Below are 13,249 nucleotides of genomic sequence, written 5' to 3'. Positions count from 1 at the left end.
ACCAGGAAAATCCTGAACAAACCTGGAGAGTTGGTTAACCTATGTCTCACTTTAATCTTATCAGTTTAATCTCTGAGGCAGAGCAAATATGTGGAGAAGCTAAAGGTAACTGAATAAAGAAGATAAAATAATAGCTTAGTGCAAAGATTTTATTCTCTTTATGTTGCCCACTTATAAAATAGCACAGTAAAATTAGGCTTACCTTGATTGGTCACTTCACAGAAAATACATTATATAAAACAGTATCCTCTAGAAATCTGAAAATCTTTACTTGAAAATTTTACATACTATTAAAAAGTACTGTTCAGTAAATCCTGAAATACATGTATTTCTTTTGGCATCTGCAAAAAAGAATTCTTTAAGTATGGCTTAAATATATATTTCATTAGAAAGCTTTTAAAATTAGGTACCTTGGCCTGACTTTGCTGTGATAAAACACACACAGTACCTGTCCTTAAGATCTGGACTCTAAAACAGGCATAAAAGCAGACATGTCATGTAGACAGTATACATAAAACATTTTACTTAAATGCTAACAATTGGGAGATCTAGATGAAGGGCAAATAGATATCATTGTATTACTCTCCCAACTCTTGTGTAGATATGAATGTTTTCAAGATAAGAAGTTGGGGGAAATTCACTACTTTTTTTTTAGAGAGAAGTAATTTTAGAATTATACTGAGACACTTATTTTGCTAAATGATCTTTGTAGTGGAGGGTAGGAAAATGAATTAGATAGCTGGAAAGTGCCTATATTTTTGGATCTTTATAATCAGCATGTTTAGCACATTGGACAAATAGGTCTGTATATTACTAAATACATACAAGGTAAGATCTTTATCAGTAAAAATAAATGACAAGTTATAAAAGTGTCTTATATTCACATAGGGTTTTTGTTTGTGTTCTTTTGTTTTTACTTAACACCTTTCACTTTATGTGAAGGCATATGAGTAAGAATGTTTAACCTCATTTTACAAAGGTTAAGCAACTTCTTTGAGCTAATAGTTGGTTAGATTATCTGTGAAATCCAAATACATTGCTCTTTCCCTGTACCTTAGGTTCTGATTCATTGTGACAGCATGACACAATAACTTTTTAAAAGTTATGTACACAAACTATGTAAGAATACATGGAATACAAAATTTGATACCAGAAGAACACTACATATTTTAAATTTGTACCATTGAAAGTTGTTTTCACCATAGGCAGTCTTATTAAATGAAATGCTAATAGACCAATTTTTAACAGAGTCTTTATCGTGTTTTAGACTTCAAATTAAGCTAACTTTTAAAACTATGTTTAAAAACAAGTAAAAACTACAGCTATAAACAAGTAAAAACTAAAGCTATAAAACTTTTAGAGGAAAATATGGAAGAATATCTTTGTGACTTGGGGTGGGCAAGGATATCTGAGGACACAGAAAGCAATAACCATTAAAAAAAATGATAAACTAAATTTAATGAAAATTAAATACATCTATTTACGAAAAGAAAATATTAAGAAAACAAATAGGCAAACCACAGACTGGGGGAAAATATTTACAAAATACATATATGACAAAAGACTTGTATCCAGAATATCTAAAGAATACCTGCTTATACTTAATGTTAAAAAGACAAACAACCCAGTTGAAAAATGGACAAAAGACTTGAATAGACTTTACAAAGAAAGATATATAAATGGCTAATAAGCACACAAAAAAGTGCTTATCATTAGTCATCATCGAAATGTAATGAGATACCACTGCACATCTACAAGAACGAATAAAATTAAGACTGACAACACCAAATGTTAGGATGTGGAACAACCAGTGCCCTCACATTGCTTATGTAATATGATATGTAAAAAGTAAAACTGGAACATCCATTTTGGAAAAATGGTTTGGCACATTTTTTTTAACAGCTTTATTGAGATAAAATTTACAAATAATAAAATTTACCCATTTTAATGTGCAATTCAGTGAGTTTTGGTACATGGATACAGTCACAAAACTACCAACACAATCAAGATACATATATTTTTATCACCCTCAGCCCCAGACAATCACTGATCGGCTTTCTGTCAGTATAGTTTTGCATTTTCCAGAATTTCATAGAAATGAAATTGAACATTATGTAGCATTTTGTCTGGCCTCTTTTACTTAGCAAAATATTTTTAAGATTATTGATGTTGCATTTTTAAATGGGCAAAAGATTTGAACAGACATTTCACAAAAGAAGATAAATGAACGGCCAATAAACACATAAAAAGGTATTAAATATCACTGATATTAATTATCACTAGTCATCAGAGAAATACAAATTAACACCACATTTTATACCCATCAGAATAATAACTAAAATTAATGACTGGGAATACAGTGTTGGCAACTGGAACTCCAATACATTGCTGGTGGGAATGCAAGATGATACAACTACTTTCAAAAACAGGTTGGCAGGTTTTTTTGTTTTTGTTTTTGTTTTTTAAGTTAAACCTACGCTTACCATACAATTCATCCATTCTACTCCAAGGTATTAAAAACATCAAGAATTTCACTGACATGATACTGAGTAGAAAAAGAGTACATATTCCATTTTTATGCATTCTGGAATAAGCAGAACTAATTGTATTACTTTTCTATTGTTTCCACCCAAACTTAGAGGCCTAAACAACACAGATTTATTATTTTATGGTTGTGTAGGTCAGAAGTCTAAATCTTGGTCTCATTGAGCTAAGATTAAGATGATGCCAGAGCTGCATTCTTTTCTGTAGGTTTTGAGTAGGATGTATTTCCTTGCCTTTTTCAGCTTCTAGAGGCTGTCTTCTTTCCTTGGTTCTTGGTCTCCTTCTTCCATCTTCAAGCTAGCATTGAATCCTCCTCTTCTATTTCCCTCTTCCATGTTTAAGGAACCTTGTGATTACATCGAGCCAATTCAGATAATTCAGGATAATCTCCCTAATTTAAGGTCCTCTGATTAGCAACCTTACTTCTATCTGCAACCTTAATTCCCATTTGCAATGTAAAGTAACACATTTATGGGTTCCAGGGATTAGATCTTGGACATCTTTGAGGACAGTCTATACTAATTAAGGTGAAAAGAATTTGAATGGTAGTTGCCTCTTAGCACATAGTGGTGAGGTGAGGGAAGTTGACTGGGAAGGGATGTGTGGGAATTTTCTGGCAAAGTAGAAATGTCCTATATCATGATAGGTGTGTATGTTACAAAGATGTATTCATTTGTCAAAGGTTTGTGCATTTAAACGTATGTAAATTTTACTTTAAGAAAAAGAGTACTGTTAAAAGTAAAAATAATTGAGGGGGGCATTGGGAATGGCTGGAGGAATAGATGAAGTAAGGATGTGGATATTTTTAGAGCTGGATAATGAGTACATGGGAGTTCATTATACTATTCTATCTACTTTCTTTGAATTTGGAATTTTTCATATTAAAAAGTTAAACGAATATTCATTTCATTCTAAATAGTTAAGTCCCTGAATGCCATGAAAATGTTTATTAGTAAAATTGCATCTATTTCAAATGTTAATTTTTAAAATATCAAACTTTACATTAACAACTGAAGTTTCTTTTTGACAGCCACGAAGAACTGTACTCAGGTCGCCCCTATGGAGCCCTTGATTCAGGTTTCAATAGTGTGGACAGTGGTGATAAGAGATGGTCAGGGAATGAAGTAAGTGTTTATTCTGCATGTTATAACTTATGATTAAGGAAAAATAAAATGATGAAAATGGAAAATGTCTTAATTGGACTCAATTTCTTGTTATATAAAATATAGAATAGCCAAGGGAAGGGTAAAAATCCCACATAGTCCTACCATCAAAAATGGTATTATGTTTCTTTACCATCTTTTACCTTGTGTGTTTTACATGTTTGTTACCTCATTGTGTTGTATAAATAATTTTATATCCTGGACGGTCAAATGGGAACTGAGCCAGTTACAACTGAAACCTGAACTTTGAGGGCCTGTATAGCCTTGAGCAGAGGTGGTAGAAGGGGAACTGTAAGGTGAGAAAATAGAACTGTAGGCTGATGGGTAATGAGATGGGAACCTTAATGAAGAGTATCCACGTGCTCAAGATAAATAAGTAACTTTCTCAGCTAATTATATCATTTTTCTCTCTCTTTTTGTTTTTTTTCGGCTGAGTTTGGGTTTTCGTTGCGGTGCGCAGGCTTCTCATTGTGGCGGCTTCTCTTGTTGCAGAGCACAGGCTCTAGGCGTGCAGGCTTCCGTGGTTGCAGCACACGGGCTCAGTAGTTGCAGCGTGCAGGCCCTATAGCATGCAGGCTTCAGTAGTTGCAGCACGTGGGCTCAGTAGTTGCAACGTGCAGGCTTTAGGGCGCACAGGCTTAGTTGCTCCTCAGCATGTGGGATCTTCCCGGACCAGGGATCAAACCCGTGTCCCCTGCATTGGCAGGTGGATTCTTAACCACTGCACCACCAGGGAAGTCCCTCATTTTTCTCTTTTAATTATCAGCATTATGTTTTCTCTCTTCTTTTTAAATTACTAAGGTATAATATTTTAGCTATAAGTTAGGTTAAATGATTAAGGTTTTGTTTAGCAAGACTAGTAATGTACCATTTGTAACATTGTTTTATTGGGAGTCTAAAGCAAATTAATTTTAGAATACAGCCCATTTGTCATTTGGAATTGCTTGGGTATTTGTGCGTGGGTGGGTGTGTACATGATTGTGGCTATATCAATACAGATACATTTATGTCAATACTTTAAATTCATATATGTATGTATATAGAGTCATATATACCCTATTCTTTTTTAAAATTGTGGTGAAATACGTATAAAATTTACCATTTTAACCATTTTTAAGAGTGAGTTTCATTGGCATTAAGTACATTCATATTGTTGGATAATATGTGCATCTCTAGATGCATCTCTGAAACTACTTTGCTATTTCTTCTTAAATATAAATTCTAACGAATTTATATTATATCTGTGTTTTAAGTACCATGTTGTCTAAAATTTGAAATGATTTATTTTAATGTTTCTGCTATTTTTTTAAGCCTACAGATGAATTTTCAGATCTGCCTCTTCGAGTAGCAGAAATTACTAAAGAACAAAGACTACGAAGAGAAAGCCAGTACCAGGAGAATCGCAGCAGTATAGTAGTAACAAATGGTGGAGGTAAACATGATTCCTGATGACATCCAAAGTCTTTATAATCTCTCTGACTTTTTAAGTGGCCTTTTCACATCCACTCCTTTTATTTGTGTATCTGTAGCTTCTTCCAGTCTTTCTTTAAAGACCTCCCTCCTCTTCTCATCTGATTAGAAAAAAAATGTTTTCTATTAGGGTTAAATTTCAGTTTCTCTGTTTCAGACTTGCAATTAAAATACAATGTTTTTCCCTTATTCTTATTTTGGGAGGAAACTTTACTAAAGACAGTTTACCTGGAATAGATCTTTGTTAATCTTGATTTAACCATGATCTTCTTTGAAGTACTATTCTCCTTTTTAAAGATTCTCTTTGTGGTCATTATTTGACCTCTTTTAGGAATTCAGTACATTTCTTGATGTCTACCTTTTCTTTCATCTGGAACTGTGCTCTTCATGGGCATCTGAATCCAAGTTTTCCTTATTCTGGTATTTTAAAATCTGTAATTTAAATTAAAAAAATTTTTTTAATTTATAATTATTTTTATAGTTCATTAACAGAGCTCTTTCTGCTTTCTTGTGCTTTTGAAGCAGACTCTTGATTTTAGCATTCCATTCAATATTGCTTTAGTTTGAATTACCAAATCCTAATGTTTAAATTTTAAGGGCCAGCTATAAGGGAGAAATGACTTTGATTTTCCAGAAATCTATTATATTATCTAAGAAGACCTTTCATCTCTGAATGATGAGTTCAATTAAATGGTTTGCCCCGCCTTTTTTTCCTTACCATCTTATATTCTTTTTTTTTACTGCTGTCACTTACCATTTCAGTACTTTCCATTTTAATCTTGCTTTTGTATGAGATATCTTTCCCATTGGTTCATTTCAGACTTAAAATAATCTCTAGATCTGTGCCACTAGCCACATGTGGTTATTGAGCATTTGAAATGTGGCTTTTCTGAATTGAGCTGTACTATAAGTATAAAACACACATCAGATTTTGAAGCCTTTGCATGAGAAAGAGAATGTAAAACATCAATAATACTTTATATTGATTATATGTTGTAATAATATTTTAAATATATTGAACAAAGTAAAATATATTATTAAAATTAATGTCACCTTTTCTTTTGACTTTTTTATGTGGCTAATAGATAATTTAAAATTACATGTGTGGTTCACTTTCATAGCTTACGTTCTATTTCTCTTGGATAGCACTGGTCTAGACAGTATGAAAAAGTGGTGTTGCTTTCTTGGGAGATAGTTATAAAATGAACTGTTGATTTAGTCACACAAGTTTGTAGCACATTGGAAAAATGCATTTATGTACCTGGTTTCTAACACGGGTGTAGACTTAAAACCTTTTCAGCCTTTTATCTATTTATATAATTATGATAAGTCAATTCATTTTTATATTAACTGCAGTTATGGAATTATTTAGAAATAACTGAGTCAGAAAACTAAATTGAGAAATAGACTTCTTCAAATTTACTATTCCCAGCGACTGCAACTTTTAGGCAGCCTATAGACCACCATACAATAATGGCTGGGAGTTAATACATCTCTGGAGAAATCATCTTAGTAGTAAGTTTTTTTTTCTAGTGTGCCATCTAAAGTGGCTTTTAAAAATAGTTACTTTTTAAACTTAAAAAAAAATTAATGGGGTGCACCCAAGTGTATTAGAAGAAATAATGATGTGGCTGTATGTTATTTATGTGCTTCTCCTCACCCCAGAGCATTTTGAGAAGCAAAAATTCCTCAAATGATTCCCTTCCATCCACAAACTGCTACAAAATATCTGCAATACTGACCTGTAGAAAATAATTTTCTAAATAGGAAAATAAATCTTGTTCTAGTTATGGACCACAGTTACAGGAAAGGGAACAGTCGTCAGTATCTACTTCTTTATCACCAAGTCCACTTTCCTCCTGTCTTTTCACTTTTATTTTGAGTTGATTATGTTAGGTTTTCTGCCTCCCAGCTCTTCAAAGAGGTATGATTAAGCCCCAAACCTAAAACATGCAAAAAAAAAAAACTAAAAGAAGATATATTTTCCGATGTTAAAAAATTATTCTTATCTGTCTCACAAACTCAAACTGTCTTGTTTAAGATAGTCAAGAGCTGTCCAAAGAAAAAAGAAAGATTAGAGGTCTGTTTTCCAATAATTACCATCAATTACTGCATTCTTTATAGTGAATTAGGACTAAGATTTTTTCTTTAGCCTATTTTTGTGAGTGGCCATAGACTAAATAATAAAGGCTTATGTAATTTAAACTTCTTATTCCTCCCAGTTTCAGAATAGAAAATGTTAGGGAAAAGGAAAGAATGCAATTCAGTGTTTTTTGTGGGCTATCTAATTTGAATGTTTTTTCTGGTGTCTGTGTGTGTATGTGTCGTATGAACAGTGGAACATGATCTGGATCAGATTGACTATATTGACAGCTGTACTGCGGAGGAAGAAGAGGAAGAAGTGAGACCACCCAAGGGCCTGGACTCAGACAGCCTCAGTTCACAGTTTATGGCATATATTGAACAACGGCGAATCTCTCATGAGGTAGTATACACACTTAAGCTTAAATTTGTTGCTATCCCCTAGTAAAAACAGTTTATGACAGTATAAATTTCTATCATATCAGTGATTTGTTGGTTTAGGCTTAATTATTTGTTTTATTATATTTAGTTCCAATTTTATTACTGAGTTTTTCAGATTTTTTTTTAAAATCAGACAATACTCTCAAGTAAAGTTTAGGTTTATTTTTCAAATAAAAAGACAGATTTCAGAATTTTGAAGAAGGAATAAAAGAAGTCCTAAGAGTATCCTGTGCCTTGGAAGAAAATGCAGAGGAATATGATGCTTTTCATTGTTGTTCTTATTGTTTTTTTAATGTTACTAACTGGTAAATCATAGTTTGATCAGTAATTAAGAACTGAACCAAACTGCTGACTTTTGGAGCAACATACAGACTTAACCATAGAATTTTTATGATGAGCTTAATTATATTGGCGCTTTTATGTGAAATCACACAGAATATAAATTGTTTGCCATTAAAATTCTTGGATGTCTCTTATAGTGGAGCATTGAGTTGCCTTAGAAAACAAGTGAGCATTCAGCCCACTGCAAAATCTCTGCCAATTCCCCAAGGGTCTCAAGTAGAAATAGCATTCTTCAGTGTATCTAGTCAGCATAATAAAATGGCTGCACTTCAGTGTGTGTGATGTTAATGTCTGGAGTTGGTCCCAGGCTTTGAGCAGGGATTATTTGAGAAACACTTGGGGCCTTTTTGGAGAATGATGTATTTAGTCTTTTAGAAATAGCGAATAGTCACTTCAAGTGGGACATGTTATAGAGTGTTATTATCATTCTTTAAAAAAAAAAAACCCTTGGTCTTCCTGTCTGAAGGCTTTTGAACACAGTATTTTTTGTTGGTGTTCAACTGACATTCTTTTATTTAAAGTTGGATAAAGTTATATACAGTATTCCCCCCACCCCATATCCACAGGGTGTACGTTCTAAGACCCCTAGTGGATGGTTGCCTGAAACCACGGATGGTACTGAGCCCTGTATGTACTATGTTTTTTCTTATACATACACACCTATGATAAAGTTTAATTTATAAATTAGTCACAGTAAGAGATTAAGAATAATAACTAATAATAGAATAGAAAAATTATAACAATATACTGTAACAAAAATTATATGAATGTGGTTTCTCTCTCTCGAAATATTTCATTGTACAAATTTAATGCCTTTTCCATCTTAACTAAGCATTCATTTATCACATGCTGTGACTGTAACTTTTGCAGTTTGAGGTTCAACAGCAAAACTAGCATGAATGTCTTTTTCCTTCACAATTTCACAGATAGAAGATTTCTTCTTACTATAGATCTTACCTCAGCATGCAATTTCTTTTCTTTCCTTATTAATTCAAGAACTTTCACCTTTTCACTTAAAGGAAGCACTTTATGACTTATCTTTGGTATATTCAAATTGCCAACATCACTACTTTTGCACTTGGGGCCATTATTAAGTAAAATAGGCACTGCTGTACTGCGACAGTCAATCTGTTAACCAAGAGAGACTAACTGAGCCGGCTACTAACTGACTAACAGGCAGGATACTCTGGACAAAGAGACGATTTACAACCCAGGTGGGATGGAGCGGGACAGCTTGAGATTTCATCAGAACAGCGTGCAATTTAAAACTTATTAATTGTTTATTTCTGAAGTTATCCGTTTAATATTTTTGGAACATGGTTGACTGTGGGTGACTGAAATCTCGAAAAGTGAAACCAGAAGATAAAGTGGACTACTGTAAATCAAAGTCCTGCAGCCTACAGATAGCAGTGTGTACCTGTGATTAATGAAACTACTTGTGGTTCAGGCTATAAGCACTTCTGCTAGAGCAGAGGGCAACTACTTTGCAATAAAGTTTAAGTTAACAATGCACATTATAATCTAAAAGGGAATCCTCTTTCTTGTGGTCTTTCTCTTTGACCATTTTACTGTTAATTAGGCTGTGTAGATGAGGTATTTCTACTAAAAGTGAAAATGCATGTTATGCTACTGATGAAAAATTGTAGTGTCATTTCTTTAATCCATTATATTGGCTAATTTGTAATAAGTTTTTTGATTCCATCTACCTACTATATATAGTAGTTTTTATGATTCTGTCATAAGGCTCTTTATGACTTCTGTGTCATAAGGCTTTCTAAAGTTTGGCACCTATAAAAATAAAATAAAGCAGTATTATTTTAAATGGTTTAATAACCAGTGATGAAATACTTTTTTATATTCTTGGATACTACCTAAACATGGGTTGTTAAAAACAATTTGAGATTTTAAACACTCTGCTATTGTTTAATTTTATCATAATGCCTGTCACATACATAGTGATACTGTCATAAAATAAGGTATGACTTATATTTATAGACTATGACATATTTATTTTTTAAATTAAACCAATGTTACATTCATTTTGTCATGAAAATTTCATGTACCTCTTGCAATAATTTTAGGTAATTGCAGTATGGTAAAACCAGGGTGATAAGTCACTGATGTTAACATACTAGGAGAGATTTTTTTTTACTTAAAAAGTCATATTCACTGAAATTAGAGTAATTATTCTCTCATCAAGATTCTAGAATTGTATCTCATTTAATATGATTATGCCCAGACTTTACGGGAGTCAGCTTTAGCCCTTTGGAGTAACTCACCAAAGAAGATTTTCTAGTTATGTGTGATGTATCTATTTCTTGGAGATAGACTATAAATAGTTTTACATTTGATTTCTAGGTTTTTTTTTTTTTTTGGATAAGTTTTTTTTTCCCCTTCCAGAATACCCATTTTGATGATTATTTTTGGTGTTGAAGTAAGATTATATTGTTTTTATAGATTCTCATTTGACAAAATATGTGGTGTGATATCCCATGAGCCTCTACCTTTGATTTATAATTTTATTTTACAGTATATAGTCCATATAACTTAAGCCAGTTTAATTTTCTTTGGTAATATTTTTTGAAATGACCTTTACCCTTCAGTTTATAAATAAATTGCCACTATTTCTCTTTTAATTAATATCATATTTTACCATAAATAGAAGTTACTTTTTGCTTTATCTTGGTATTCCACCAGCATCCCCAGGACTATTTGTCTGACTAACATAAGTAACAATTTATGATGATGAAGAAGTAAAGAAATGTAATCTCCCCAGTGAACTTCCTATTACTAGAAATATTCAAGAGAGGCTGAGCAAAAGTCACGGTAGGGTTGGTAGGAATTCCTGTTCTAGATGGAAGTTTGTACTAGATGACCTCTAAGATCCTTTTCAACTTTCACATCTTATCATCTAGTAAATATTACTGTATGGTCATTATAATTCATAAAATACGGTGTGAAGAAAATCTGCTTTTTTTAAAATAAATGTTTTTGGATTGTGAACAGTTTTGTGTTTACCAAAGCAGTAATATAGCCTATAATGCTTTTAAACATGAAAATTCACACTTGAAGTTTCTGTTAAAATATTTTTAGTGTAATATACAGATCCCTAAATGCCAAGTTGAATGTGAACTGTGTAATTACACTTTTCTGGATACATGTGGATACATGTGTTAAATTGATCTGTTTTTCTTTTTTTGGCCTAGGGTTTACCAGTAAAGCCAGTACCCATGAGGGAATTTCAAAAAACAGAAGACATGAGAAGATATTCACATCAAAACAGGTTTGAAAAACCAATTCTACTTATTTCTTTCTGTCTGAAAACTCAATAATTAGGTAATGAAATGATTTTCGTTTTGTGTAGATCTATGTATAATGAAGATGTTTAGATACTATGTGTTTTAAATATGATGTATTTAGAGCTAAGTGAAATGTACCTTTGTGCTTAGATAATAGAAAAAGAAGTAAAATTGATTTATTCATTCTAAATTCAGATCACCTAAACCATTACCTGTATAATTATTTGATTTGAAGATACTTAATAGCAGTGAGATTTTATAGTGATATGTCTGGATTTATGCATAAAGAGGGCTAAATGAATTTCCAGAGTCCTGCAATTATATTAGTTAAACTTTTGATTAGAAACAGAGCCACAGACCAAGACAGCGATATATTCCTCATTCCTATCTCAATTGAAGTGATCTTTTATCTACAGTTAGTGCCTCACACAATATTTCTAAACTTAGCCTGGCCATTTAGAGTACTGCTTCTTCTTCTTTTTTTTTTTTCAAGAGTACTGCTTCTTATTCTTGAATTCCAAAAAGTTTCTTGTCATAAACTGTATCACAATAGTTGAAAAATTCCCAGCCTTTGGTTTTTGCTTCCTTTTTATTTTTATGAAATCTTAAAGTGGTAGACTTGATATGCCTATTCTTAAACAACAGTAAATTTACTGTGTAGATAGTGTCATACATCATTCTTTACTTACACTTGGCAGGATATTGAAGTTCTTTAGGAGACTGAGATATAGATGGATAAAGAAAATGTAGGGAGAATAATGAAAGAAGTCTTATAACTTGGACTTCTTAGTCTTATTAGTTAGTTCATGGTGATTTAGTTACATTTCATATCTTTGAAATTTATCTCAAAAGAGCTTTTTAGTTACCATGTGTCCTTATATTGAAAGTGTGGTCATTTGAGATTCCAGTGTCATGCAAGGATTTCTTGTTACACTTCCCCATAGTAGGGGGACCTCAGCTTTATCTTTTGTCCTTCCTGCCTCCTGTGTCCATCATAAGTAAAGCCCAAGATTCCCAGGATATGATACACCCACCCTCAAGGTGAAAGCCAGCTTTTTTTTTTAACATCTTTATTGGAGTATAATTGCTTTACAATTTTGTGTTAGTTTCTGCTATATAACAAAGTGAATCAGTTATATATATACATATATCCCCATATCCCCTCTCTCTTGCATCTCCCTGCCATCCTCCCTATCCCACCCCTCTAGGTGGTCACAAAGCAGCAAGCTGATCTCCCTGTGCTATGCAGCTGCTTCCCACTAGCTATCTGTTTTACATTTGGTAGTGTATATATGTCAATGCTACTCTCTCACTTTGTCCCATCTTCCCCTTCCCGGCCCCCCACCCCCGTGTCCTCAAGTCCACTCTCTACGTCTGCGTCTTTATTCCTGTCCTGCCCCTAGGTTCATGAGAACCATATTTTTTTTAGATTCCGTATATATGTGTTAGCATACGGTATGTGTCTTTCTGACTTACTTCATTCTGTATGACAGACTCTAGGTCCATCCACCTCACTACAAATAACTCAATTTAGTTTCTTTTTATGGCTGAGTAATATTCCGTTGTATATATGTGCCATATCTTCTTTATCCATTCATCTGTCGTTGGGTGCTTAGGTTGCTTCCATGTCCTGGCTCTTGTAAATAGTGCTGCAGTGAACATTGTGGTGCATGACTCTTTTTGAATTATGGTTTTCTCAGGGTATATGCCCAGTAGTGGGATTGCTGGGTTGTATGGTAGTTCTATTTTTAGTTTTTTAAGGAACCTCCATACTGTTCTCCATAGTGGCTGTATCAGTTTACATTCCCACCAACAGTGCAAGAGGGTTCCCTTTTCTCTACACCCTCTCCAGCATTTATTGTTTGTAGGATTTTTTTTTTTTTTTTGGCTGCATTGGGTCTTCGTTGC

General features: G+C 33.1%; 1 protein-coding gene across 17 annotated transcripts in view; it reads left to right on the top strand.

Annotated features, from left to right (window-relative positions):
- The window catches only part of LRCH3 (leucine rich repeats and calponin homology domain containing 3), a 108,326-nt gene that overhangs the window by 54,477 nt on the left and 40,600 nt on the right, over positions 1-13,249 (top strand). For all 17 annotated transcript variants that reach the window (XM_082392307.1, XM_082392305.1, XM_082392313.1 and 14 more), the window contains 4 exons: positions 3,575-3,668; positions 5,019-5,139; positions 7,514-7,662; positions 11,249-11,325. In XM_082392307.1, coding sequence (XP_082248433.1) covers positions 3,575-3,668; positions 5,019-5,139; positions 7,514-7,662; positions 11,249-11,325 — 441 coding nt within the window. The remainder of the gene's footprint in view (positions 1-3,574; positions 3,669-5,018; positions 5,140-7,513; positions 7,663-11,248; positions 11,326-13,249) is intronic.

This window comes from Balaenoptera borealis (genome assembly GCF_965194805.1).
Source record: "Balaenoptera borealis genome assembly, chromosome: 5".
NCBI lineage: Eukaryota > Metazoa > Chordata > Mammalia > Artiodactyla > Balaenopteridae > Balaenoptera > Balaenoptera borealis.
The sequence above is the reverse complement of the archived record's forward strand: the minus strand, read 5'-3'. Positions and strand labels throughout refer to the sequence as shown.